Consider the following 27693-nt stretch of genomic DNA (forward strand, 5'->3'; position numbering starts at 1 on the left):
CTTAGCCCGAATGTCAAAGCTTCTAATTGCTTCCAAAGGTGTGAAACAAACTTTACCAAGCATCAAGTACCAAATGCTTGTGGAAATAACTTGCAGGCAGCTAACAGCTCCTCTCTACAATTTTGTGCCACTAATGCAACGGGTAAAGAGAGCAAAAATGAGGAGAGTTGTTGAGGACTCCGATGAAGAAGCATAAAAAAGACAACATTGTCAAATTGGAAAGTTGTTAGCAGTGGTCTGGGAACTAGGATTCATGTAAATATGAAGAAAAGGTTTCAAGTTTTTAACGTCTTGGAGATGCCAGCCAGCTTCGAGTTTCAAACTCCATTTATAGCTAACTGTTGCAGGCACTTTCTTTTGTAGCTACTTTATTCATTTTGCATCTCGTTAATTCGTTTCTGATTCTTCTTTGAAGATGGATTCTTTGTTCTTGAAAAAATTTCGTGTGATATCTTAACGTTTAAACCGACAACCGAATCGATAACGATCAAAAACCGATTAACCAATAACCCATTAACAGATATCTTAATGATTCTTTAACGATTTAACATGTCTACAAACCGATAACCGATAAATTTCACCGATAACTTTCAAACCCGAATCGAACCACCAGATACGCAGCCCTACCTCACGCACTAAATATTCGAGTACTCCATATAGAAGCAAGAGGACTTATTGAGACACATCATTATTTTAATTTGTCACCTTCCACTAGCACGGAGTGTGCTAATAATATTTTGTTTTCCATATTGACTTAATAAATTTCCCTCTTTATACTTTCCACTCATACCCCAAAAGTCAAGTGCCCTCGTTTTTTGGCTTTTTGGTTTCATATCAGCGGTTCACATGCAAAAAGGAAATTGGGAGGAAGCTTTGGGTAAAGTTTCCAACCGCGTTATGTTACTATTTAGCTAATTAAGTAGTGTTGCATGTCTTCCATGAAATTCATTTTGTTATACTTTTTGACTTTGTGTAATTTGATTGCCGCAACCAAAAGAAGCTCACAGAATTAACTGCCTTTTATTGCCATAATGTGTTTGTGGCCCACATGTCCGTAATAAGCATGTATAAAATGGAGCACTAGCCAGCTCTCTTGTAACAAGAGTCTTGTTGCAGAAAAGAGCGGGTTATTAATTAGAATTGGGAAACTTCTTGTGGCCATGGCTAACACTTCCTTTCGTTTATTTCTAGTTTTTCTTTGGTTTTCTCATACTATGTGCTTGATTAATGCCGTCCCAAGTACAAGTAAGTTTATCTTTCAACTCTTGTTGCTTAGCATAACTTCTTTCTTGCACAGGAAAAGGATCAAAAACACCCTCTTTTATGTTAAATATCTTAATTTTACCCTTCATCATATTTTGACTATGAAGGCTACATACTCAAATACGAGATGATTTAAAGTAAGAGGGGACAATTGAAATTAATATATTTAGTTAGTAGGGGGTTTATTGATCAATGTTATGTATGTACACTTACCGTGATTTTTATTGACACGTACAGGAAGCATAAGTCTGGTAATGGACATGTCTCAAGAGCATAAGGTGTTAGAGAACACTCATACGGTACTTCTTCTTTTGCCTATTAAGCTTATATTTTTGCCTTTTAGATTTTATGAATTAGTCTAATGGAAATTTTTAATTTAAATTTGTTAGGCTAAATATATGGATCAGAGCTTGGAAGTAGAAGAAACAACAATAAGAAGAGTACTGGAGGCTGAAGAGATCAACGATTATCCAGGTTCTGGGGCCAATAATCGCCACACTCCAAGGCCTCAACTAGGGAGAGGCTGTCTCCAATGCTAGATATATCATGCTTATATATGTTTAAGATAATTAGGAGTCACATAGTACATGTGTTAAGTATCGAAGCATCATTTTAATCCTTATTTGCTCATATATATTTTGATTAGCTAATTAAGAGAGTTAATGATCTGCATGTTGATGTATATCTCTGAGACTGAGAGAGGAGTAGCTGAATTGTTGAGGACTAATTAGCAGTATGTTCTATGGAATATTAATTTATGGACCTTATCTATGTTAGAAGATGAGTTGTGGCCAGTGGTGCGTGCATGTACAATTCAAATTTGCTCTCTTTTTTGTAATTAATGGTCGTTTTCATTGCTTTCCGATGCCAATCAGAAAACTCGATCAACTGCATTGATGTATACTCACGATCGACCACATCAGAAAGAAGGAAGAGAGAGAAAAAATACGGAGGGGGCAAAGTTATTTCCATACTTTGCAAAATTCACCAAGGCTAGTTCATAAGTAAGGTATAAAATTAAGTTAATTTGATACCTTACTTATGAAGTTATATATTAATCCTCTGTCCCAATTTATATGAAATACTTTTTTTTTAGTCAGTTTCAAAAAAATGAGACATTTCCATATTTGGCAGTAAATTAACTTTAAACTTTATCTTTTACGCTTAACGAGATGATCTATAACCACATAAATATATTTGACTTATTTTAGATCACAAGATCCAAAATCTTCTTTTATTTCTTAAATTACGTGCCTAGTCAAACAACATCACATAAATTGTGACGGAGGGAGTATATGAACTTTGTTTGGTTAAATTAAATTGTATATACGGGCATCACTAGTTAAAAATCATGTATCATCCTAAATCTACTGATTGTGAGATGGTTAGAAATTGAATTTGGATTACCCATGTGGACAATCCAGATTCATGTTGATGAAACGAACAATACAAGAAAAAAGATATTTGGCAACAATTTTTTTTTTTGTTGTCATAGATTGATTATTATTGCAAAAAATACTTTTGGTAACAAAAAAGAAAAAATTGTTGCATAAGTTTTTCCCAACAGCTGTTATTGCAACGACGTGCAACAACTTTTTTTTTGTTGTTGCCAAAAGTACTTTTTGCAACAATAATCAATACTATGGCAACAAAATTAAATTGTTTGGCAACAAAAAAGTTTATTTGCCAACAATAAAATCAAGTTATTGCTAAATATTAAATTTTCTATTGCCATTAAAAGAAGTCCTAATATTAACATCTTTTCACTTTTCTAAGTGTGCGTTCTTTTGAGATGTAGAACAAAAATACTCTTTCCTTCTCTCCGTAAAACTCTCTAATTCTTGTGACTAAGAATTTAGGTGGAAGATTCATGTGAAGAACAAAGTGATCTTAAGCGAAATTGGAACAATCTTCTGCATAACTCATCATGTGCGGCTTAGATTGTGGTCTTTTCAATGTGATTCATGTTTATTTAACATGTGATTATGTTGACGATTAGTTAGATAAATATAAAGGGATCTCGGAAGAACCGTGTGTTCCTGATTATGTATTTTTCTTCAAAGACGAATAATAAATCATTAATCATATGAATTTATATCCATATAGAGATCTTTTAACTGGTGCTCATGAATTCCATGAAATAAAAATGCCAAGCAGATGAATTTAAAGATGTTTATCTGCTAGATCTGTCTCTATGGAAGTTTCCATGCACATGCCAAAATATGAAGTTGCGGTTTTATTGGGAAGAAAAAAAGAGGAAGGACAAATCTGAAGTTTGAACTTCTTTTCAGATATGTTAAGTCAAACATTATTCTATTATATTTTATTTTTCAATTAAGATTTGCTACTTTCATAGTACTACTATGTAATATAAAAATAATCAATTTATGGTATAAAATTATTAATGAATTTTAATTACCACTATTAAATTTCAGTTTTAATACATGTGTGAAGGAGATTGGTGGGAGGATGTTTCAGGAGCAAAAGGTAAAGCTTGATAGCCCTTAAAATTAGGGAAAAGGGCCTGATTTACCCCTCTACTTTGGGAAAAGGTTCATATTTACCCCTCGTTATACTATCAGGCCATTTATACCCCTACCGTTACAATAGTTGAAATATTTGCCCCTAGTTTTAACGGAGGGGTAAATATGAACCTTTTCCAAAGTAGAGGGGTAAATCAGACCCTAAAAAATAAAACACCCTAAAGTTTCCAAACAAAACTTACTTCGGGTACCTTTTCAACCCCTAAAATGACTATCCGAACGTCTACATATCCTTGATGTATTGAGCCTACATTATTGTACGCAGAAAAAATATCAGGTTCTATATAAAATATTGACGTTTCGGAGTCTTGACACACCACTAATCATTGGTCAAAGTATGGAAAAAAAAACTAAATTTTTTCAACCAAAACTTACTTCGGGTACCTTTTCAACCCCTAAAATGACGATCCGAACGTCTACGAATCCTTGATGTATTGAGCCTACATTATTGTACGCAGAAAAAAATATCAGGTACTATATAAAATATTGACGTTTCGGAGCCTTGACACACGACTAATTATTAGTCAAAGTATGGAAAATAACACTAAGTGTTGCAAAAAATAAAGTTGGCCAATTTTTGTTTTTTATTCATACTTTGACCAATGATTAGTGGTGTGTCAAGACTCCGAAACGTCAATATTTTATATAGAACCTGATATTTTTTTCTGCGTACAATAATGTAGGCTCAATACATCAAGGATTCGTAGACGTTCGGATCGTCATTTTAGGGGTTGAAAAGGTACCCGAAGTAAGTTTTATTTGGAAACTTTAGGGTGTTTTATTTTTTAGGGTCTGATTTACCCCTCTACTTTGGAAAAGGTTCATATTTACCCCTCCGTTAAAAATAGGGGCAAATATTTTAACTATTTTAACGGTAAGGGTATAAATGGCCTGATAGTATAACGAGGGGTAAATATGAACCTTTTCCCAAAGTAGAAGGATAAATCAGGCCCTTTTCCCTTAAAATTACCTATCTTTTTCTAGTGCATGGCACTTTCTGCTAATGTCACCCTTTATGCAACTTCTAAGAATGTGGTGCAACCAGCAAATTAACGATATATATATATATATATATATATATATTATTATTATTATTATTACAGAGGCGGAGTCAGGATTCGAAGCTCGTCGGTTCGGGTTCTAATTCTTTAAAGTTACTGGGTTCTTAATTAATAATTTGTACATATTTGACAAAAAAATTTAATACAAATATATGATTCGGAGAAAAGCTACTAGGTTCGGCCGAACCCACACCTGAAGGGCTAGCTCCGCCCTTATATATATATTACTACTATATAGAAACGTGAGTTTCTATACAGTAGAAAAATTGGATCGTCGTCCGTTCAAAAAAAAAAGTGCACCCTATATTAAAAAAATCAAAATATTCATGTAATTTCCAAAGTATCCCATTAAGTCAATAATGATGGATTCATTGCCACATGCGTATTAACCCATTAATGGAAGCAAATAAAATTATTGTACAGCAAAAAACATGGAATATTTTAAAATAAGATAGAATTTAATTACTTTTTCATGTTTATTCTTACTCTAATAAATGTGAAAAGAGATTAATGTCGTAAAATAAAAAATAATATCAAATGGAGATCAAATAATGAATAAGGTAAATTAGTCAAATTCTAATTCTAATTGACGTTTCCTTAAAAAACCATGCAAAAGACAACATGACAAGTAAAATGAGCTAAACCGAGAATATTTACCAAAAATTAAAAAATAGTAGTTCTTCGTTTAAATAGAAAATCAAATTTCTACTTTGTTTTGTTTTAAACATGTAAAATTAATTTAACAATTTGAATTAGAATTATCCAAATCAAAATTTGATAAAAAATAATCAGTATTTTACACCTTTAAATTAATCGAGTTAAAATTGAAAGTATCAACTGATGCTTAAATATTACTATTGTTTTATCTTAAAGAGAGGAAAATAGTTTCCTTTTAAACAAGTCTTCTCTTTTAAAAAGTATTAATAAATTTTTGCAGACTTTATATTCGTAGCAAATACTAATATAATAAAGTTTTGGATACGGAGAGCACAAACTACAATGTTATATTAATCGTATTTTGAACATAATATATATATGTATAAACAGTACAAACTTATGTATGTTTATTAGCAATATAAAATATATATATATTAACATTATCCAAATATAATTACATACACATAAATACACTATAATCCGAAGTGTTGGGCCCATACACAGGCATACCCCGTCTAGTATTATATATATATATATATATATCCCTTTCAAAAGGGCTGGTGCTAGACAACCAAAGATTTAACGATGTTAAAATATGGCTATTAGGTAAACTAATCTCATGCAACATTTAAATATCTTTGAGCAATTAGTCACATCAACAATACAGTACATGTGTTAGATGGAGAAGTGGGTTTTGAGGTGGTAACCATTCACTTCCATGCCTGGTCCCACGAAAAATTGGTAAATGATCAGATTATCCCGTATTTTAAAGGCTAGCCGGAAGCATGCCTTAGTTTTAGAAAATAGAATATTCTACCAATTACGGAGTTGAAATCTTGAGTGCGTAAACACATATCGACAAGACGGGACGACAAAATTTATTCTTTTTGGCTTGTTCTGAATGTATAGTCTACTTTACTACTCCCTCTTTTCATTTTCCGCGCTGTTTAAAAAATAATAAATAAAGTGCATAATTTATCAATATATTCATATTAATTAATGCATATTTTTATTGAATTTAAAAAATAATTTGAAGTGAGTAAAATAGAAAAAAAAAATAAACAGCACAAATAACGCTGGTGTGTTCTGTCTATAAGCAGCAACAAATAGTTTCTGTTTTGCCAGTAGAATACTGTAATGAATTACAGAAATTACAAGAAAATCTACATCGGAAGTGAAAGAAAATCTACTGCCCATCATCATCTGATGAAGGACCCAAGGCTGGTGTAGGGGGGGAAGCATCGGTCTGATTAACCTTCAAAAAACCGAGTTTTTTAATGAGCTCTGTAGCAATTAACTGGTTAGCACTATCAGAAGGGTGGTATTCATCCCAAAACACATATTTGCTTCTGTCGCTGCATAGTGTTGATGCTGGAATACACGTCAACGCTGGCCTAATTCTTCCGAACGAGCAGCATGGTGAATCTGAGCTACTAAAACCTGCAATATTTATTAGATGGATTTAAGTTTTTTACACGGTAAGAAAGATCAAATTTATCTGGTTACTGGTTAATGTCTATGATACAAATTTTATCGATAATTATCTTATAATTAATTTAATTAAGTGCACTATCAATACGTAAAATTTAAACTTTTATCAAATACCAAATATGTGTGTCTTAGCCTAATATTGGTGTATGTAGCTTGAAATAATTTTTAGCTTCATTAGCTCTTGAAACTCCGCATGTGTGAACTTGTTCACATATCAAGCTAATACAATCATTGTTGTTCAGAGCATGTTTGTACCGTAATTGCCGGGATTGGTAATGACATCGTTGACAACATCATAAGCATCTCCAAACTTGTAGCTAGCATTTGGAAGGGTGTTAGACAATTCCACGACAAGTTCGTTTGTTGCTTTGTTGAAGGCAAGTGCCAGCTGGTTAGTCTTGTCTTGACACTTACCATCTGTACTTAGAACCCTTTGAAGTGGAATACACCCCATTGGACCTAGCCCAAACACCATCAACTCCCTTGCCCCCAAACTATGCAACAACTAATAAAAAAAAATTGAAAAAAGAAGAAGAAGAAAGAAATAACGTTATTGGTTAAAAAATTACTTAAATTTATTATGCAAATTGGTATGGAGAAAAGGATATGGCTTACTGTAAGTTGTGCTCTCTGAGTGTCCATTAAGTACTGGATGAAAGATTGATCATTGTATGTCCATGAATCTCTGTAAACTGGCATTAAGTAATTGTTGATGAAATCATTGCTTCCCAGAGCTACCACGTATTGTGCTTGTTGGAAGAAATTCTCAGCTTCTTTCTTTCCTATTTTCTCTCTAATTAATTCTTGTGTCCCTTGAAACAACTCTATTTGCTTGTATAAGGAAAACCTCTGTATCTGTACTTACAATTCATCAAATTAAACTTCAATATCTAGACATAAAATACATATAATTAAAAGGAAATTGCAGGAATAACATCAGACAAATTGACAGGAGAATTACTTACGAATAAACCGCCTGTCTCGTTTAGAATGCCACCACCTCCAGAGGCAAAATTAACTCCATTATTCAGTATAACATCTTCTGTTAACGATGGATCCAGATACGCTGGTGGCCTTGGAAGCCCCATTTCATCACCTGCACAATAGGTATAGTTAACCGAACAAAGTTTCACCATAATAGTCGAAAAGATCGCAAAACTACATGTAAGTTATATAAATACTTAAATTTTGTGAGATCTTTGGGAAACCGTGCAGGCTTGACCCCAACTAATATATGACATGCACCATGTTAAGAATTTCTTTAGCTTAGGATACTAAACTTTGATAAATCCACAATACTAGGTTGAAAATGTCACCTATTATATCGGCAACTGTGCGGCCATTGCAAAATCTTCCATTAGGCAATCCACTCCCAAAATCAATACCATACCATGGCAAGTTTGCAGTAGCAAGGCTTTTGGAGAGGTACTTGTTGTTGCCAACATCTGAAAGAGAGTCTCCGAAGATGAATTGCACAATCTTGCAATTGCAACCTCCAATTACTACACCTAATAAAATTGTTACAAAAATTGGTAAGGTCAGAGTCAGCTTCATGTTAAAAGTACTTGTAGGTACTCTGTTTTAAGAAGTCTTTGAAATTTTATACTAGGAATAATGAGACCTTAATTCTTACCTTTTAAATGTCCACAAAGAAAAGGAAAGTACAAGATCTGTGGGGACAATCCAAAGCATTAGCTAGGGGAGTTGGGATTTTTGGAGAGAAATATGGAGATAAAGATGGTAGCAAGAGTTTGATAAACCAACGGTCTAAGAAATTCAAACCTACTATATCTACCTTCAGTTCTGTTACAACGATTCAACTCTAACAAACATATCAGTTGCGTATTATATATATATAGTAACTAGTGATTTTGTCCGCGCTTCGCGCGATCGTACTTAAAAAAATATTTCATAAATCTACTTACAAAATTAATTCTATAAGTTGATCAAATCACCAATATAAGTATCTTAATTGACTTTAACTTTTCATGCTGCAATTTCCATTTTTCAAGCACCGTACATGTTGTATTTTTTCAAACTTCGATAAATGAGCTAATTAACATATGAAAAGTGGTTTCGTATATATTAATCAGTTTTATTTCTAAAAAAATGAAAAGAAGTTTGAATTGTTGTAGTAATAAATTACAATTGGTAAATATAATATGATTTCATTGAGAAAAAAGAATATGAGAATTCACTATAGAACGGGGAGAAGAATCTTATCTTGGCTTATAATATGCCACATCATGTTGAGATAAACTTTGCAATACCTTTCTCACTTAAAGTATCTATAAAAAGAGCGTCCCACTATAAATTTCTATCATATTTATAAAATATAGATTTGAAACTTTCCAAGTTAATATGAAAGAACTCCTTAAATCATATAAATATTTTTTAATACGAAAGACGACAAAATTTAAAAAAAATATGAAAAATATATATATAAAAAAAGAAGTAATAACGAATATTAAAAATGCATACCTAAGATGTCACCTACTTTTTATTTTTCTTCCTCTAATGCCTAGATTACTTTTAGTATTTTGTTTCTTAGTATAAATTATGCACTATTATGTTTCATAATACTTAAGATCATTTTCATTCTGTCAAATAAAATTATAAGAAAAGGAAAAAGGACAAAAAAGAAAAAGAAATGAAATAAAAAAGGTAAAAGATAATATATGTGTTCCGTCTTTGATGGAATCAAATCCCTTAATTTCTAATATTTGCCTTTTTTTCCCCTTCCATTTATTTTTTTCCTTTCTTTAGTGTAATTTATTTTTTCAGCTTAACTTAAGAAATTATCTCACTTGTAAAGCATTTAAACAATAAAATAAAAAATTAATACTACAGAATAGATTTTTATATTTCAAGAATATAGTACTAATTACTAAGTAATTAACATAAAAATATATCCTGTCTTTTAAACAAAGAAAAATAAATTAGCTTAGAAATATTAGATGGCAAGAGAATGGTAAGTTATTTAAGATTTTGTTTTCCATATATATACATTATTGAAAGAAAAGAAAAGGAAGTAAAATTGAAAGGAAACCAAAATTAAAGGGAAGAAAATTTTGACTTCTAAATACCAGAACCCGTCAATGACGAAATTAATTTTGTATCTTCTATCTTACTCCAACTTCGTATACTTTCTTTGGTCTTATTCTTTCTCTTTTTTTTTTTTTTTTTTAATTTTTAATTTTTTATTTCCGTGAATTAGTGCTTCCATCTATATTCTTTTTCCTTTTCCGTTTGCTCTTTTCCTTATTCCCTCCCATCAATTCTGTTTTAGTTACCCAGGCAATTCCTGTTATTTGTCATCCTAATTTTCTGTAAAATTCCATAAATTATTTTCGTACCATTTTAGACATATTATACATTTTGTATATAAAAGAGGAGAATGAAAAGAACACAATTTGCAAGGAAACGTACAAAGTTTGTTTGTATTGTTCTTGTTGTTGGTAACTTGGTGCAAACTCCTTGCTTATTATAGACACTTTGATGTCTTGATAAAGTTCCTTTCTACTCCACCCAACCTGCAAGAATGAGCACATGAACATTAGGCCGTGAATAACTTTTAGCTACCATACTTTTTGGAATGTTTTATGATTCTCTTTCACTTTAAATATTTTTGCCCTTCAGATTGATCTTTTATGTAGAAGAAATAACTGTTGATCTCCTCACGTTATGAAGCAACTCTTTATTTCTCTTTTAATTCTTTGTCATTTTAATGTTGTAACTGTAGCTATTAAAAATGTTATAACTGTAGCTAAAATAATGATCTCTTTTCTTTCTTTTATCTCTATGCAGAAAAAACTCAAAAAAATCCAAAAAAAAGGAGAAAAAAGATAAATATGAATGCTGGCCATAGAGAGGTGCCACATCACCTTGTCTATGCCTAGCTTTATACTATATATAGATTAGATTTACTTTTCTGATATGTGCATCATACGTACAAGGGCTGTAGGGGGAGTAAACCGGTGAGTTGACCCACCATTCTGGTTAACTTACGTGAATTTGAATTTGCAAATAATTTTCACACTATTAATGTAACTTAACATTTTATAACAGATAACTTGTTTTATTTTCAATGTAACTAATTTCACTTGCAATTGATAGTTACATATAGTTATTTATAAGATAACCTGTTACTGTAAATTTTCTTTACAATTTAGGTGTATAAAAGTTAAAACTCTTCCTACGTTAGTAGGCGAACATATATATAAGTGCATGAAATTCTAACACCAATTTGAGTTTTAACTTCTTCGCCTGTGCTACCATTTTCACAGGATTATTAGAAGTCAAATCCATATATAGGTAAGCATACTTGGATGACAATGTTAGTACTCCACTTAAAGAAAATGTTCAAAACTACAAATATTTGCTGATTGTTGGACTTCTAGTCATGCCTTATTGTTGAACTTGTACAAATTTCCAACGAAAGATAGAGAGTTGTGATTAGGGTTGTACAAAGGAACCGATTAACCGCACCAAATCGATAAATTGTAATCAAAGCGGAAAAGAAATCCGACTAGTGGTTTAGTGTTGGAAAAAAACCTGACCATAATAGGCTTGGTTTGATTTTAACTAAAAAAAGTCAAACCGAAACCAAACTGACCCGATTATATGTATACAACTTTTAAATTATTTTATAAATAAAAATATTTATTAGAACGTATTTTATAAATATTTTCTTAAATTTTTCACGATTTCTGTATTTTTACATTCAGGTTTGGACTTAATTTGTGAATGGTCCAGAAGTTTTGAAGCCCATGTAAGTAATAGTCTAGATGATCTTACAGTATTACTCCATCAACTCTAATATAGTTTGTAGTTTTGTTATATTCCGTTTTGTCTCTAATGCTATTGGAAGCGGTTGGGTTTAAGTGTTGAATTTCTTTGGCGATCGTTTCCTTGTTGAGGTTATTTTTTAGCAATTACCCTTGGATTTAAGTGGTGAATCATACCAATAAAAAATTCAAATGGAGAAGCTTACCAACTTGATCCCATGGTTTCTTTTATGTCCAGTGATATGAATGTGGTTTTGCGTTAATCAATAAGTTTCAAAAGGGGTTGGTTATACATTCCTGAGAAAGTGTTATTCAAAAGTTGCTGAAGAATTCTCATAATACATGATTATTTTTAACAATAGCTATTTTTTAAGAGCTGTTATAGTATATCCTTTGGAAGTATTCTCTCAAAAACCTTATTTCAAGGAACTGATGTGTATAACTCAGATTCTGTTAGGTTTATTGTAAGATGAGTCACATCGAACCACAAAAAATTCGAGAAATCCGAAAAACCCTAGCAACCCGAAAAAAATCGAGAAAACCCGAGGTTGAAAAATGCGACTTTTGTTGGTTTGGTTTGGTTTATAGATTTAAAAATCCGATACAATTGATTTGGTTTGGTATTTGAAAAAACCGAACCAACCCGGTCCCAGTGCATTTTTTTTGTGCGGAGTGCCCTTCAAATGCACTGGTCTTTAATTTTTGCCTTTCGCCTAAAACTCCTAGGTTCTGGTTCGAACCCCCGCTCAGTCAAAAATTTTAAAAAAAAATCGCTAGATAGAATTTGAATTCGCAAGGCAGAGTTCTGCCTGAAGGTAAAATTCTGTCTTAAGACAGAATCTTGAAGTCCAAAACTCTATCTTAAGGTAGAGTTTGCTAAGGTTGGTGAAAATAGTGTATGCAAAATTCATCCATGCAACCTGGAGGGAGAGGAATTGCAGGATATTTGAAGGCAAGGCAAGAGACTTGAATAGCATTGCAAGAGAAGTAGCTTGTGTTTGCAACACAAGAGAGGAGGGTGATTTGAAAGGGCTACTGCAAAGGCTAATTTTCTGATGTACACTAACATTTCTGCTTATAGCACATTTAGGATAGCTAGGCTACTGGTGTTTTCCCGTTTGAGAGTAAGCTGAGATTAGCTAAGCTATTGTTTTGTAAATATTACACTTTTGGTGATTAATGGAAAGTTCAATTATCAAAAAAAAAAAAAAAAGCTTGCCGGCAAAACTCTACCTTAAGGCATAGTTTGCAGGCAAACTCTGCCCCATCAGGCATAATTTCCCTACCGATTTTTTTTTTAATTTTCGCTGAGCAGGCGTTCGAACCCGAAACCCTGAGATTTTAGGCGAAGGGCAAAAGTTAAATACTTTCATTTTGATGGAAAAATTAAAAATCACCCCAAAATAAGGGCATTACTGTTAATTACCTTTCCATGTACACCCCTAGTTGTGATATAATCCTTTTATTCAGGGAGAATAACCTATATATACGTAAGAACATAGTATATTTACAAAACATACTCTTCAGTTTACAAAACATACCAAAAGATTTCTTACAAAATATGTACGAAAATTTGTGTATGAAATGTGTATATCTCACTCAACGCTTAAAATTTTCGCTCAAAATTTTGTGTATGAAAACTGTATATCTCTCGTTCCAGGCTTAAATTTCACTCAATTTTTTGTGTATGAAATATGTATATCTCGGGCAAGGCTTAGAATTCTCATATTTTTTGTGTATGAAAACTGTATAGAAACGGTATGAAATATGTATATAACTGTATAAAATTTGAAAAAAAAGTTCATGTTAGGTTTTTGGAAATTTAATACAACTACAACAACATTGCGTATAACTTTCATACAATATTCATACAAATTTAATGCAATTTCTAATCTTGCTTCGAAATTCGGCTGAAATTTAATACAACTACAATAACATTGTATACAACTTTCATACAATACTAATGCAAATCTCTTCATTTTCTAACAAAATCAGAAAATATATATTTTCTTTTGTTATACATGAGGTAAAACAGGAAATTACAATAAGGGCAAAAGGGAAAGAATTTGTGGTCGTCGTCATCGTTGCAGTCATCATCATCATCGCAAAATTGGTTATTTGTGCAAATCAGCCTGAAGTTAGAAGTTTGAGATGACACATTTTCGCATGAAATATATATTTTTCGTTCATCTTCTCTGGCAATCATTTTCATTTGAAGTTATATTCGAACGAGATTACACAAGTGTAAGCACCTGCACCATTGAAAACAATACATACCCATTAATCAAACACTTCACTCTCCACAACACACAAAACAAATAAGCATACCTAAAAAATAAGCATTTTCACAATAGTACCAATACCCATTAATTGACAACTTTCAATCTCCTCAAACACTAAACAAATAATGATATGCCCATAAAATGCCTCATTCACTCATAAAGATAAACATTTATGTAAATAAAGCAGAAACCCACATGAAACATACACGATTAAACAAGTTCTAAACAAAAAAAATCATTTCTTTAAGGAAAACCACCAGATGTTTTACATAAATATTAAAGAACAACGCATTATCCAACAATTAGAAATTCACTCATTGAAATATAAAGACCCACAAAGGGAAGTAAGAGATTTTCGATATGGTGAGAAGTTTACCCATTGAAACACTTGTGGTGTCTCTTCTTCTCTAGGGATCGGCTATGGTGGGTCTGTATGTGGTGTGGATATTCGAATAAGATTACAAAACTGTATAGGATATTATTCTAGGGAGAAAACCCTAAGGGAAGGGTGGGGGCTGCATCTAAGGGGAAGGTGGGTGGCTGAGAAAAGGGGAGTGGAAGGGTAAGCTTTTATTTTTTCAAATCCGTTATGTTTTGTAAATAAGTTGGTATGTTTTGTAAATAAAAAAATGTACCCTTATATTTTGTAATGTATAATTTTAAGTAGTATTATTAGGTTATTTTCTCTTATTTGAAATGAGGCCCAAGAGTTCTCAATCCAGTCAAAAGTTCAGTAAAGGTGCAAACCAAAGATCTTAAAATTGGCCTAGTATTGCAACAAATTTTGGCGGATAGGGCTGATCCAAACAATATTAACGTCAGGCCCAGCTTGCTCCTTTAAACAAACTGTTAGACAATTGACACTATCAACAGAAATTGCAAATGTAGTTGCTAAACAATTTGTTGTTCCCACCAAGGGCAAGCTAATATAAGTTCAATTTCATACTTTTCTCTTCCTGAAAATCATATACGTTCTTTAGTTAATCCAAGTTACCTTGATGTCAATTAGGACATAATTAGTACCTCAGAATATAATGTTCGAGAATGTATGAAGAAAACTTATATGCAATAGCTAATTTATTAATACTTGACTATCAGAATTGATAGTCTGCATCAAAATTGTCATTATAATATGCCAAATTCTCATCATAATATATGAATAAATCTCTAGCACACAATGGCGCCACTATTTCTTCAACAAATTTGCCCAAGTACATTTCTCCAAAGAGATATTTAGATGAGTAACTGACTACGACGGTACATCCGAGCAAGGCGAGCCACAATCTCAAAAAGTACCAACGTGGCAAAATATGAGCCACTTGGACATCATGCAAAAATGAAAAACCCATACGATGAAAACAAGAAACAAATCAAGAATCTATCCCCATTATCCAAATCCAATCTTAACCCTCCACCCCTTCTCATCAACGGCATTCATCCCCTTCAATATCCCCAACCATATCCATCAAAATATACAAAAAATTTCATAAAAACTCCACACTTTCACTGTCCACACACACACACACACACACACTAAACTAAACCATGGCTTCCATTGCTCTCAAAACTTTCACAGGCCTCCGTCAAACCTCACCTGAAAACAACTCCATCACTCTCTCTAAATCCCTCCCTTTAACCCAAACACACCGTAAGCTACGTATCAATGCTTCCAAATCCAGCCCAAGAGTCACCGGCCGTAACCTCCGTGTTGCGGTGGTTGGTGGTGGTCCTGCTGGTGGCGCCGCCGCTGAGACACTCGCAAAGGGAGGCATTGAAACATTCTTAATCGAACGTAAGATGGACAATTGCAAACCATGTGGTGGGGCCATTCCACTTTGTATGGTTGGTGAATTTGACCTCCCTTTAGATATCATTGACCGTAAGGTCACAAAAATGAAAATGATTTCACCATCCAACGTTGCTGTTGACATCGGACAGACGTTAAAGCCTCATGAGTATATTGGTATGGTGCGCCGCGAAGTACTCGATGCTTATCTCCGTGAACGTGCAGCTGAAGCTGGAGCTTCAGTTCTTAACGGGTTGTTTCTAAAAATGGACATGCCAAAAGAGGTAAATTCACCTTACGTGTTACACTACACTGCTTATGATTCTAAAACTAACGGTGCTGGTGAGAAACGTACACTTGAAGTTGACGCTGTTATTGGTGCTGACGGTGCAAATTCACGTGTGGCTAAATCCATAAATGCTGGTGATTATGAGTATGCTATTGCGTTTCAAGAACGTATTAAGATTTCTGATGATAAAATGAAGTATTATGAGAATTTAGCTGAGATGTATGTTGGTGATGACGTGTCTCCTGATTTTTATGGGTGGGTTTTCCCTAAATGTGACCATGTTGCTGTTGGTACTGGCACAGTTACACACAAAGCTGATATCAAGAAATTCCAGCTAGCAACGAGATTGAGAGCTGATTCAAAAATTACTGGTGGAAAAATTATTCGAGTTGAAGCTCATCCGATTCCAGAACATCCTAGACCAAGAAGGTTACAAGACAGAGTTGCATTAGTTGGTGATGCAGCAGGTTACGTGACCAAATGTTCAGGTGAAGGGATTTATTTTGCAGCAAAGAGTGGACGTATGTGTGCTGAGGCAATTGTTGAAGGGTCAGAAAATGGGAAGAGAATGGTGGATGAGAGTGATTTGAGGAAGTATTTGGAGAAATGGGATAAGACTTATTGGCCAACATATAAGGTTCTTGATATATTGCAGAAGGTATTTTACAGGTCGAATCCAGCTAGGGAGGCTTTTGTGGAGATGTGTGCTGATGAGTATGTGCAGAAGATGACTTTTGATAGCTATTTGTACAAGAAGGTGGCACCAGGGAACCCCATTGAAGATTTGAAGCTTGCTGTGAATACCATTGGTAGTTTGGTGAGGGCTAATGCACTGAGAAGGGAAATGGACAAGCTCAGTGTTTAAGAGGATGAATTGAATGTCACACTAATTATATTTTGTAAACTTGATTTTGTAATTGAAATATTTATGCCTTTAATCGGATTTTATGTTACTTCTTAAGTTTTTAATATGGTCTAGAAACTTTTTCCTAAACCTTATGCACTAATTAAGCATTACTGTCACTTTGAACTTTGAAGGAAACAGGCTTGAGTTAGAGCAATATCGAAGTTAGTTTAAACTTTGAATTTGGACTTATGGGCTATGTTAGTATAATAACTAAACTGTGTTAAGCTAGAATAAGTAAATAATGAGATTGTACTTATGTGACACTTTGTAAAGAGATTAATTTTTTTAATTTCAAACAAAGGGCTGTGACTTGTGCATGGCTTAATACAGAAAAGAAACATTATAGGAGTATTAGTTATATGGAGATATTAGTTATGCATGATTTCACATATTTATTTAATACCAAATGACCTTTAGCATAATTCAAAGCAAATGACCTTTAGTGTACCTTCAAAGCAAATGACCTTTAGTATGCTTCAAAGCAAATGTTCTTTAGTATATGGACCTTTACTTTGCCAAAAAAAGTATATTAAATACAGAATTTTAAAACCAAAAGCTACAAGATTATTTTCTTATACTTCAAAGCAAATGACCTTTGGTGTATATTGAATCCGAGGCGTCCTTCGGTTCTTATGCGCTATGCGAGAGCGAGACTATGGAACAATAATTATTTATGTTGTGAATAATGGAGATTGATATACCAATAATGATAATGTAGAGAGAATTATTATGCTGGAAATGCTATGTAGAGCTTATCATTTTAAAAACATTTTGTCTATAAATACTTTAATCTCTATATTAAACTCATTTTATACTTTACAATTTATCCGGTATAAAAGGATACATAGATTACTACATAATCTAATATGAGTATTACCTAATATCGGTAATCAAACATTATATTAGATATACAGGAATTATTTTTATATTATTGTTTCTAATTCATCCCGCCACATATTATATTTTTATATATATTGAGATTCATTTTCTGAATCTCTCTGACCAAATGGCCCCTTGAGGCCCTAGGTTGGAGTCTAGTCTAGAGAAGAAAACTGAAACCCAATCCGGTCAATGTTTCCAATGTTAGGTTTGTGGACCAAATGAGGTGAGATCGTAACACATGCCTAACACTATTGATTAGGCACGATACGAACTCTAAAATATAGTTTTGACTTTATTTAGTTAAACGAGAATTTATGGTTATTAAACTTATGACTTCAATCGGTAAAATCTAAATTTGATTTTCGAAAATCTTAAGCGTTCTAACAATAGTATTACCACAAAAATAGTACTCCCTCCATTTATTTGACGTAAGATTATTTGATTGAACATGAAATTAGAAAAAACATTTTATGTGTATTCATTATGTCATAGTGTCACTGAGCACAAATTTTAAATTAAATAATATTTTAAAACTTTTGATCTAAAACAAGTCTTTGGTATTTATATAACTATAAATAATTTTATTAAAGATAAAATAAAATTTTAATTTTAAATTATTCTTATATATAAAAATGTGACATTATTTTTGTGACAATTTTTTTTTTCAAAAAAGTGTCTCATATAATTGGACTGTAAAAAATCATACTTATGTGACTGTAAAAATGTATCATAAAGAGTAGTAAAAAGTTTAAGAATAAGTTATCTTCGAAAATAAATTAAATTATCACACTTACCTTAATCATATTAAAAAGGAAAGAGCATGAGAAATGTTTGACGTTGTAAAATTTAAAAGAAAAAAAGAAAAAAGAAAATGATTTTATATTGGACGGATGTAAATGAAGCAAAGAAGGAGACGAAAAGGAATCAAAGAAGGGCAGATTCCGTTTGTGTTTAGCGCCCCACCGTTGAATATTACTCCCTTAATTTCATAATAATAAATGACTTTTTAAAATTTTCATTTTATTTCAAAAAAATAAGTGATGTTTCAGAATTTTAAGAAGAAATTAATCTTCTTCTTCTAAAATGATTCTTATTAATATTTCAATTGGTTGGTTACCTGAACTTTCATGTTATTGGTGGGGGTTCGAATCCCTACGTTATAATTTCCTCCCCCATTTCGCCTTCCCCTAACCTTTTGTAATTAAAAAATAATTTTTTTTTAAAAATAATTTATTTACATAATCAAGAATCATTAAAAAAAAAATCTACTTTTTTTCTTAGATATTTAATTAAAAATAAATTAGTAAAAATATTTTAAAATTTTTATAAATAAATGTTTTTTTAAGGGGTGTATATAAAAAGTCTGGAAGAAGTATTGCAAGCGTCATCAGTCGATGTGATCGAGGTGCCTTTTGACGGAGAGCCATATAGTATGAAAAGTACTTGTGCCACTAGTACACCTACTCAGCGTGTCTCTACATGAAAAAACCTACCCCCTTTTTAAGTCACCTGCCTAACCCCTCCTACTACTGATATATTTCTTTCAGGCCTAACTCCAAATTTTGTCTTTCCTCTCTCCTTTCTTCCATTTCACTTTCCAGTTCCGCCGAATTTCCCCCCTAAGGTAATTAATTCCGTATTCCCTCTTAGATTTACGTCTTCAATTTTTCTATTACTTTTTTTGCAGCAATTCCTTCATTTTCTTTCTGATTTTTTTGGATCTGTGGAATTTAATAAAATGTGTGATGTGAATCAACCTTTTTACGTGTGTGTTTTGTTTGTTGCAGCTTTAGATCTGTTAAACCTTTTTTTTTTTATATATTTATTCCTTAGATATGATTATGAGTTTGCAATCAAACTAGGAATAATCCGATCTCTTCCAGCTTGCTTCTATCTATTTTGCAAATCGCTATGATGAAAGGATAATTATGTGAACATGCATGTTTGAAGTCATGTAAACTTGTGAGGTGAATTCTAAGGGAGCTATTGTGCTTTTTTGTGTTTTCTACTATGATATTCTTGTCATATACAATTTCGTACTTAATCAGTTCTATTTGACGAATTTTATATGTCTGTGCGTCCAGTTATCCATTTTAATTAGCTCATCGATTATTACCATCCATTTGCTATCTCTCACAGAAACAGAGAGTGAAACAAGGATCTGATCTAGTAGTTACAGGTGCCTGATGCGTGTTATATTCTAGAAATACACTTTTACATACTGATTTTAACTTTCTTATTTCTTCTATTCCAAATATTGTCTATTTTTGCACAGTCAGCATCACCAATTTTCTCACATTTGAAATTCAAATGTGGATAAATTCCTTGGTTGAAAATAGCATGTCTAGTTTTGGAAGGAAAATATTTTGGTTTTAAGTCCTGTTTATGTGCCTTTTTGTGATGGAATACCCCTGTATCATTATACTACTTTGTCCTTCTGTATCTTTTGCAATCAGGGTCCATCTTTCTCCGATATCTATTTCTGTATCACCTTTCGTACTCCTTATTTGCTGAAGACTAGAGTAGTGCCTATGTGTACGACGTAGATGCCTCTGTTTTAGTGGTGATAGGGTGGCATCAAAGATATGTCTGCGGTCGCCTTTACTGTGCTTTGTACCAATTATTAATATGAGTTACTATTAGAATTGAAACAATTTTCTTGAGTGTCTTAAGTGAGGATTTTATTAGGGGTGTGGACAACATCCTGGACTCTATATCTCTTTTGGGATAAAATGGTTATTATTTGGTCCATGTTGCTAGTTTTTTTTCTTTTTTGTGGAAAGGTTTGTTATAGAAACTGCTGTGGCAGAATAATTGGTTTGATTTGTCTGATTAGCTAAGCTGACAAGCGAATGTGTTTTCTATTCCATTTGAAGCTGGTCAGATGTCCTTTATTGTTGTTGCTATACAAAACTTTCTATTATGAGCACTGCGCTATACTTTTAGTATTAATCCCTTCTTTTTCTTCTTCTTTTTAGTATTGAAAACCAACTTTAGCTGTTGGCAGCACCATAGCAGTGTGGACCACTATTTATCTTGTCTAATCTTCATATCAATACCTGCCCTTTTGTTTTTGACACCGTTCAATCTACCCCCTAGTTTCTTCCGTTAGTAATCCTGTGCCAGATATATGTTGTGGAATTCAGTTTTTGGCTGTGTCTATACAATGTCAACTTTCTTAAGAGAGAATACTCAACTCATTAATATCTGCACTCTTGTTTTTGGAATAGTTTGGCCTTCTTCTTCAGTTGATTCCTCTGTGATTAGGTATAGGGGTTTTCAGATTTGGTTGCATCTATGCAATTGCACTCTTTTCAAAACAGATAGTCCCCTCAGTTCATCTTTGCATCTTATTCTAAGTCGAAAACATTTGGCACTATTGCAGTTCTAAACTCTTTTAACCCACTTTCACATGTTGTGATCTGATCCTTTAGCACGGAAACATTTTTCATCCAATTAATATTCAGATAAATTTTCCGAGCCACCTTGTTATTCTGTTCTATTGTATATAAGCATCCACACCCCTATTTTAAGCAAGCTGCATGTTGACCTATGTTATACCTCAAAAAATTTTGCGTCGTTTGCGTCATAAGTAAACTAACGTAAGCCGGAGAGGTTATGGAACCCTTATAAGGTTAAGGAAGACTTCTAACAAGTGCTAAGCAAGTGTCTAAAGGTTTCCGGATCAAGCAAATCGAAGAAATTAAGTTTGTCGAAATTTTGGAAAAACTTGGCAGAATTTTGGACAGGAATTCTGATCCAACTTGAGAGAAGTATATCTCCTAGAATATGAGGAGTTATGGAATGCATAACCTATGTAAATTGAAGTTCATGGAGTCTTGTTTTCAGTGCAACAAACCGTTCGTCGATATGACATCGGAGTAGGAAGTTATGGGCGTTTCAAGATAGGTTGTCAGATGGCTTCTCCGCGGGCCTCATTTTGAAGGCGGTGGAACTGACCTTCAAAGGGTATAAATACCCCCATTCCCCTCATTTTATCATCATTCTACACTCCCTTGAGCTCTAGAAACCTCCATATATATTTCTTAAACACTTACAACCCCTTAGATCAAGAATTCAACAAGATTACACAAAACTAGTTCATGAAAAGTGATTGTTCTTGCTTCTACTTGATGTTGTGGTGAGTTTGGTCTTGAAGCAAGTTGTGTGAGTTGAAGTTCTTCAAGTATAAGGTATGTTCTTCGTCTTGACTTTGATATTGAGTTGTTTTTGGAGGATTTTAATGGTTTAAAGTGAAGGAAAACATAGTATAAAGGTCGTAGTTTGATATGTTGATGTTAGCTTATGGGCTGATTTTCGAAGGAAGTCTTGGACGGATTTGTATATGTTTGTCATGTAGTATCTTGATTCTGTTATTGTTGATGTTGTTATTGATGTTTGGGAGCTGTTTTGGAATTGGTTGGAGTGGATAATAGGAAAATGCTGTCTGAATTTCGTTAACTTATTAAGTAGCTAAGTTTGAGTCAGAAAGTGTTCCTATGGCCTGATTGTTGAATGAATCATCTTGGATGTAGATTTGCAGGCTCGGAAGGTAGACTTTGAGTGGCTAAGTAAGCAGCAAGGCATGTTAAGGCAGTCCCTTTCTTTCTTAAGGCAGGATCCTATTGTTATGAACTTTCGCAAATGATGCCCATAATGATTCCTTTCATAGAAATGCTAGAAGCTTATAATCTCGATGTTCTCTTATGATATCATTGAGGTTGGTCTCATCTTATGATTATTGTTCCTTCAAGGTGAGATATGCCAATGATGTTAGCTTCCTTCTGTCACGACCCAACCGGAGGGCCATGACGGGCACCCGGAGCTAACCTACCGAGCACCACATACATGCATCTCTTAATCATACCTGAGTGGGCCATAATGCTAACTCGTAGATACCATCAGCTGTATGGGACACAAGCCCAAAACATAATATACATGTCATCAAGCTAATCTCAAGTACATATGCTGGCAAGACTATCCATATTAATGATACAACAAAATATAGACCGAGATGGCCTTAGGACATCTAACTGTGCATATCTGTCTACGAGTCTCTACTGGAGTACATGACATAATGTGGTTGGGACAGGGCCCTGCCATACCCATGCAAATGCATATGCAACCATGCTGACTCACAGAGCAACTCCTAGCAAGTGGAGTGCCACGACACTGCCTACTGAGTTGTATCCTACTGAGAGATCCGTCAACCTGTATCTCAAGACCTGCGGGCATGAAACGCAACGCCCCCCAACAAAGGGATGTCAGTACGAATAATGTACCGTGTATGTAAGGCGAAAATATAACATAATAAACATATACTGAAAGGAGGAAGGATAAGAATCAACCTGGCGCTTCTGACTTATCAATGAGGATTTAGCATCTATGTCTCTCTATACTCTCCTGTGCTTAGCTATATCTATGTACAATACTTTGGCTCTGGCCTACTTATCCTCCTGGTACTATCTGCCCAATTGATCAGTGGTAACTGCCCATCTAGTTATCTCCCGATGGTAGAGCGCACTGCCCAACTGATCAATGGTAACTGTCCAACCGGCCGTAGCTCAATGGTAATAACTGCCCAACCAGCCGTAGCATAGTGGTAAATACATATACATAATCTGCCCAACTGGCCGTAGACTAGTGGTAAATATGAATGCATGTGCTGCGGAACGTGTAACCCGATCCAAATATGAATGCATGTGTTGCGGAACGTACAGCCCGATCCAAATATGAATACATGTGTTGCGTAACGTGCAACCCTATCCAAATATCCCCTATAGGTACCCTTTACACACTTTGAGTGTTCGTTCTTTATCAATTAGCTTCTATGTCACCCTTAGTCTTATAAACGTACTTCTAAATTGTTGGAACACCTTCTGAATTGACCCCACCTTGACTACCTCGCGAATACGTTATAAGCTTTACTTTCTAATATCATATGCCCTATTAGGGATCATATAACTAACATAGTAACTCTTATACACCCGTGATGGTCACTACTTATATGTTGATGCCTACATGATCACATAAGACTTATAAACACATTTTCGGGCCATCAGGACTTCTTCCCGATTACCTAAACCTTAGCCAATTCCTGGCTGCATCATAAGCCTACCTTCTAACATTAAGTACTTCATTAGAGAATCCTATAACTAGTATACTATTCATGTCTTGCAAAACATTCCTTGAGAACACATTTCTGAATTCATCGGAGTGACGTAAGGTCGTTATACCTGCGATTACCATTATGGAGCTAATGTCATGAACATATCTCACCTTGAAGGAACAATAATCATAAGATGAGACCAACCTCAATGATATCATAAGAGAACATTGAGAATATAAGCTTTAGCATTTCTATGAGAGGAATCATTATGGACATCATTTGTGAAAGTTCATAACAATCGGATCATGCTTTAAGAAAGAAAGAAACAGCCTTAACATGCCTCGCTGCTTACTTAGCCACTCAAGTCTACCTTTCCGAGCCTGCAAATCTACATCCAAGATGATTCATACAACAATCAGGCCATAGGAACACTTTCACACTCAAACTTAGGTTAATAAGTTAACAAAATTCGGACGGCATTTCCCCTATATTATCCACTCCAACCAATTCCAAAACAGCTCCCAAACATCAATAACATAATCAAGATACTACATGATAAACATATACAAATCCGTCCAAGACTTCCTTCGAAAATCAGCCCATAAGCCAACAACATCAACATATCAAACTACGACCTTTATACTATGTTTTCCTTCACTTTAAACCATTAAAATCCTCCAAAAACAACTCAATATCAAATTTAAGATGAAGAACATACCTTATACTTGAAGAACTTGCTTCAAGACCAAACTCACCACAACATCAAGTAGAAGCACGAACAATCACTTTTCATGAACTAGTTTTGTGTAATCTTGTTGAATTTTTGATCTAAGGGGCTGTAAGTGTTTAAGAAATATTTGTAGAGGTTTCTAGAGCTCAAGGGAGTGTAGAATGATGATAAAATGAGGGGAATGGGGTATTTATACCCCTTGAAGGTCGGTTCCACCGCCTTCCAAATGGGGCCCGCTGAGAAGCCTCTGGCAGCCTATCTTGAAACGCCGATAATTTTGTGCTCCAATGTCGTATCGACGAACGGTTTGTTGCATTCCATAACTCCTCATACTCTAGGAGATATATCTCTCTCAAGTAGGATCAGAATTTCTGCCAAGTTTTTTCAAAATTTCGACAAACTTAATTTCTTCGATTCGCTTGATCCCGAAACCTTTAGACACTTATTAGAAGTCTTCCTTAACCTTATAAGGGTTCCATAACCTCTCCGGGCTTATTACGTTAGTTTACTTACGACGCAAAAATTTTCGAGGTGTAACAACCTACAATTCCTTAATCCCAAAAATGCATCCCCCAGTTCATTTGTTTTCTTTTCTACAGCACAAAACAAATATTTACTTGTTTTGTTTTCATAATCAAGTGACATGTGCTATACCTATCATTTAGGAAAGAAAACATCAACTTTATAATTTTTATGAAGAATTTAAGGTCCCCTAATTGCTAAGTGGTAAGAGTGCAGTACCTCATGGCTTCAAACTTTGTCAAGTAAGTGGAGATAGTTTCAAACTGTGCGCTACTGGTGCTCGGTGATTTCTCGATTATAAAAAGAGGAATTTTCTCCTTCCTACTTTTACTTTTACAAGGCTATCCTTTCTAGTGCATTATATTTTTCTGAGAAATGCTACTTCCAAATTCTTGCATTATTTTAGTAATGATGTTAATATGAAGTGTTAGGAGAACAGTGGTAAAGTGATACTCAGGGTTAATACAGCTAACAAACAGTAAAATGGTAGAAATGTTAGTACTTGAGTATTATTTTGGAAACTAGAAGTAAGATCCCTCAAGTGGTAATCTAGAGGGAGACGGTTATAACCTGGATTCCTGGTGGAAAGAGAAGCCCTGTTTCATTTAACTTGATGTGCACCTTTAGATGCTAAGTTTATCTATTATGGGAAACTGAACGAAGCACCCAGTGGCATGTACGTATTACTGATTCTTTATTCATGCAATGTCGCTTGCTTTTGTGTATCAGATAGGGCAGATTCCTCATGCATCAGATGTGGTATATAATGTCAAAAATTCTCGATAGAAAATTAATATCTAGTTTCTGCTTTGCAGGGTCTGAAATGGCAGCAACATCAGCAACTACTTTCTCAGTTGGCTCAACCAAATCTCTTGGCTGCAAAGGGAGCTCAGTATCACAATCAAAAGCCTTTGGTGTGAAATTCAACGCCAAAAACAACCTTAGGAGTTTCAGTGGCTTGAAGGCTGCAACAACTGTAAGCTGTGAATCAGAATCGTCCTTTCTTGGGAACGAAAGTGTTGCAGTCCTTAAACAATCTATTACTCCAAAGGCCCACAAAGAAAACAAGGGATATGGTAACTGTGTTCAGCCTCAAGCATCTTACAAAGTGGCTATTCTTGGAGCCAGTGGTGGTATTGGCCAGCCTTTGGCTCTTCTTGTCAAGATGTCACCATTAGTTTCAGAGCTGAACCTTTATGATATAGCTAATGTTAAAGGAGTTGCGGCTGATCTCAGTCACTGCAACACTCCCTCCCAAGTTTCAGATTTCACTGGTGCTGCTGAATTGGCAAACTGCTTGAAAGGTGTAAACGTGGTGGTCATACCTGCTGGCGTTCCAAGAAAGCCAGGTATGACACGTGATGACCTGTTTAACATTAATGCAAACATTGTGAAGACATTGGTTGAGGCTGTTGCTGATCACTGCCCTGATGCATTTATCCACATCATTAGCAATCCAGTCAACTCCACAGTGCCAATTGCAGCAGAGGTGTTGAAGCAAAAGGGTGTTTATGATCCTAAAAAGCTTTTTGGTGTTACCACCCTTGATGTAGTCAGGGCAAACACATTTGTTGCTCAGAAGAAAGATTTGAGGCTTATTGACGTAGATGTCCCAGTTGTGGGTGGCCATGCTGGTATTACCATCTTGCCTTTGTTATCAAAGACAAAACCATCAACTACTTTCACTGATGAAGAAGTTCAGGAGCTAACTGTGAGGATTCAAAATGCTGGCACAGAAGTTGTGGAGGCAAAGGCTGGTGCAGGGTCTGCTACACTTTCCATGGCTTACGCAGCAGCAAGATTTGTTGAGTCCACACTCCGTGCTCTTGATGGAGATAGTGATGTCTATGAGTGTGCTTTTGTGCAGTCTGACCTATCAGAGCTTCCATTCTTTGCTTCAAGGATTAAAATAGGAAAAGACGGGGTTGAGGCTTTGATTTCATCTGACCTTCAAGGATTGACAGAGTACGAACAGAAAGCTCTGGATGCTTTAAAGCCAGAATTGAAGGCTAGCATTGAGAAGGGTGTAGGTTTTGTTCAGAAGGAACCTGTAGCTGCTTAGATTATAATACATGCTGAAGAAATGATGACAGGAATAAAGTAATTTAGCAAAATTCATAATGGTCGACAATTCCAGTTTTGCAGTTGAGTTGAAATTGCTTCTGTTACGGAGAAAACAATAGTGTTGTAGAATTGTGTCTCCTTTGCGGTATGTAAAACTAAGTGACGACGTTGAGGCACTCTTGTCATGTTCCTTCTTTCTTGTTAAATCAAGTCTTTCTATCTTTCTATAATCTGAGCGTGTCTTTGTGGTTTTTGTGTGATGAAAATGCAGGAAGTGCTTTGATTCATTCTGAAATTTAATTATGCTAAAAGTGAGTATT

The 27693-nt window shown here is 34.2% G+C and overlaps 3 protein-coding genes and 1 long non-coding RNA gene across 4 annotated transcripts; 2 read left to right on the top strand and 2 right to left on the bottom strand.

Moving 5' to 3' along the window:
* Window positions 1-6595: 6595 nt before the first annotated feature.
* Window positions 6596-8610, bottom strand: LOC132634284 (GDSL esterase/lipase At1g74460). Its single transcript, XM_060350558.1, has 5 exons — window positions 8332-8610; window positions 7981-8111; window positions 7631-7870; window positions 7271-7520; window positions 6596-6964 (listed from the first exon to the last, which is right to left on the bottom strand). Exons 1-5 carry the CDS (start codon window positions 8567-8569, stop codon window positions 6711-6713), a joined length of 1113 nt encoding a protein of 370 aa, XP_060206541.1. The 5' UTR covers window positions 8570-8610; the 3' UTR covers window positions 6596-6710.
* A 4992-nt stretch (window positions 8611-13602) lies between these two features.
* LOC132634285 (uncharacterized) lies at window positions 13603-14690 on the bottom strand. Its single transcript, XR_009580106.1, has 2 exons — window positions 14461-14690; window positions 13603-14054 (listed from the first exon to the last, which is right to left on the bottom strand). It is a non-coding gene; the product is annotated as an uncharacterized LOC132634285 (long non-coding RNA).
* Window positions 14691-15515: 825 nt separating this feature from the next.
* On the top strand, window positions 15516-17128 carry LOC132632936 (geranylgeranyl diphosphate reductase, chloroplastic). The gene has a single exon (XM_060349088.1). It carries the CDS (start codon window positions 15630-15632, stop codon window positions 17022-17024), a length of 1395 nt encoding a protein of 464 aa, XP_060205071.1. The 5' UTR covers window positions 15516-15629; the 3' UTR covers window positions 17025-17128.
* A 2284-nt stretch (window positions 17129-19412) lies between these two features.
* LOC132632941 (malate dehydrogenase, chloroplastic-like) lies at window positions 19413-27603 on the top strand. Its single transcript, XM_060349091.1, has 2 exons — window positions 19413-19572; window positions 26125-27603. The coding sequence occupies exon 2, from the start codon at window positions 26133-26135 to the stop codon at window positions 27369-27371; it is 1239 nt and encodes a 412-aa protein (XP_060205074.1). The 5' UTR covers window positions 19413-19572; window positions 26125-26132; the 3' UTR covers window positions 27372-27603.
* The last annotated feature ends 90 nt before the right edge of the window (window positions 27604-27693 follow it).

Source organism: Lycium barbarum, chromosome 3 (assembly GCF_019175385.1).
Source record: "Lycium barbarum isolate Lr01 chromosome 3, ASM1917538v2, whole genome shotgun sequence".
Lineage (NCBI taxonomy): Eukaryota > Viridiplantae > Streptophyta > Magnoliopsida > Solanales > Solanaceae > Lycium > Lycium barbarum.

Bases quoted from the DNA above. Each gene is read 5' to 3' on its own strand.
- LOC132632936 (XM_060349088.1), top strand. From the start codon at position 15,630: ATGGCTTCCATTGCTCTCAAAACTTTCACAGGCCTCCGTCAAACCTCA.
- LOC132634284 (XM_060350558.1), bottom strand. From the start codon at position 8,569: ATGAAGCTGACTCTGACCTTACCAATTTTTGTAACAATTTTATTAGGT. The intron at 8,112-8,331 runs GTGACATTTTCA...CCTATTGTGCAG, and splicing joins CACAGTTGCCGATATAATAG to GTGATGAAATGGGGCTTCCA. The intron at 7,871-7,980 runs GTAAGTAATTCT...TTGTAAGTACAG, and splicing joins ACGAGACAGGCGGTTTATTC to ATACAGAGGTTTTCCTTATA.
- LOC132632941 (XM_060349091.1), top strand. From the start codon at position 26,133: ATGGCAGCAACATCAGCAACTACTTTCTCAGTTGGCTCAACCAAATCT.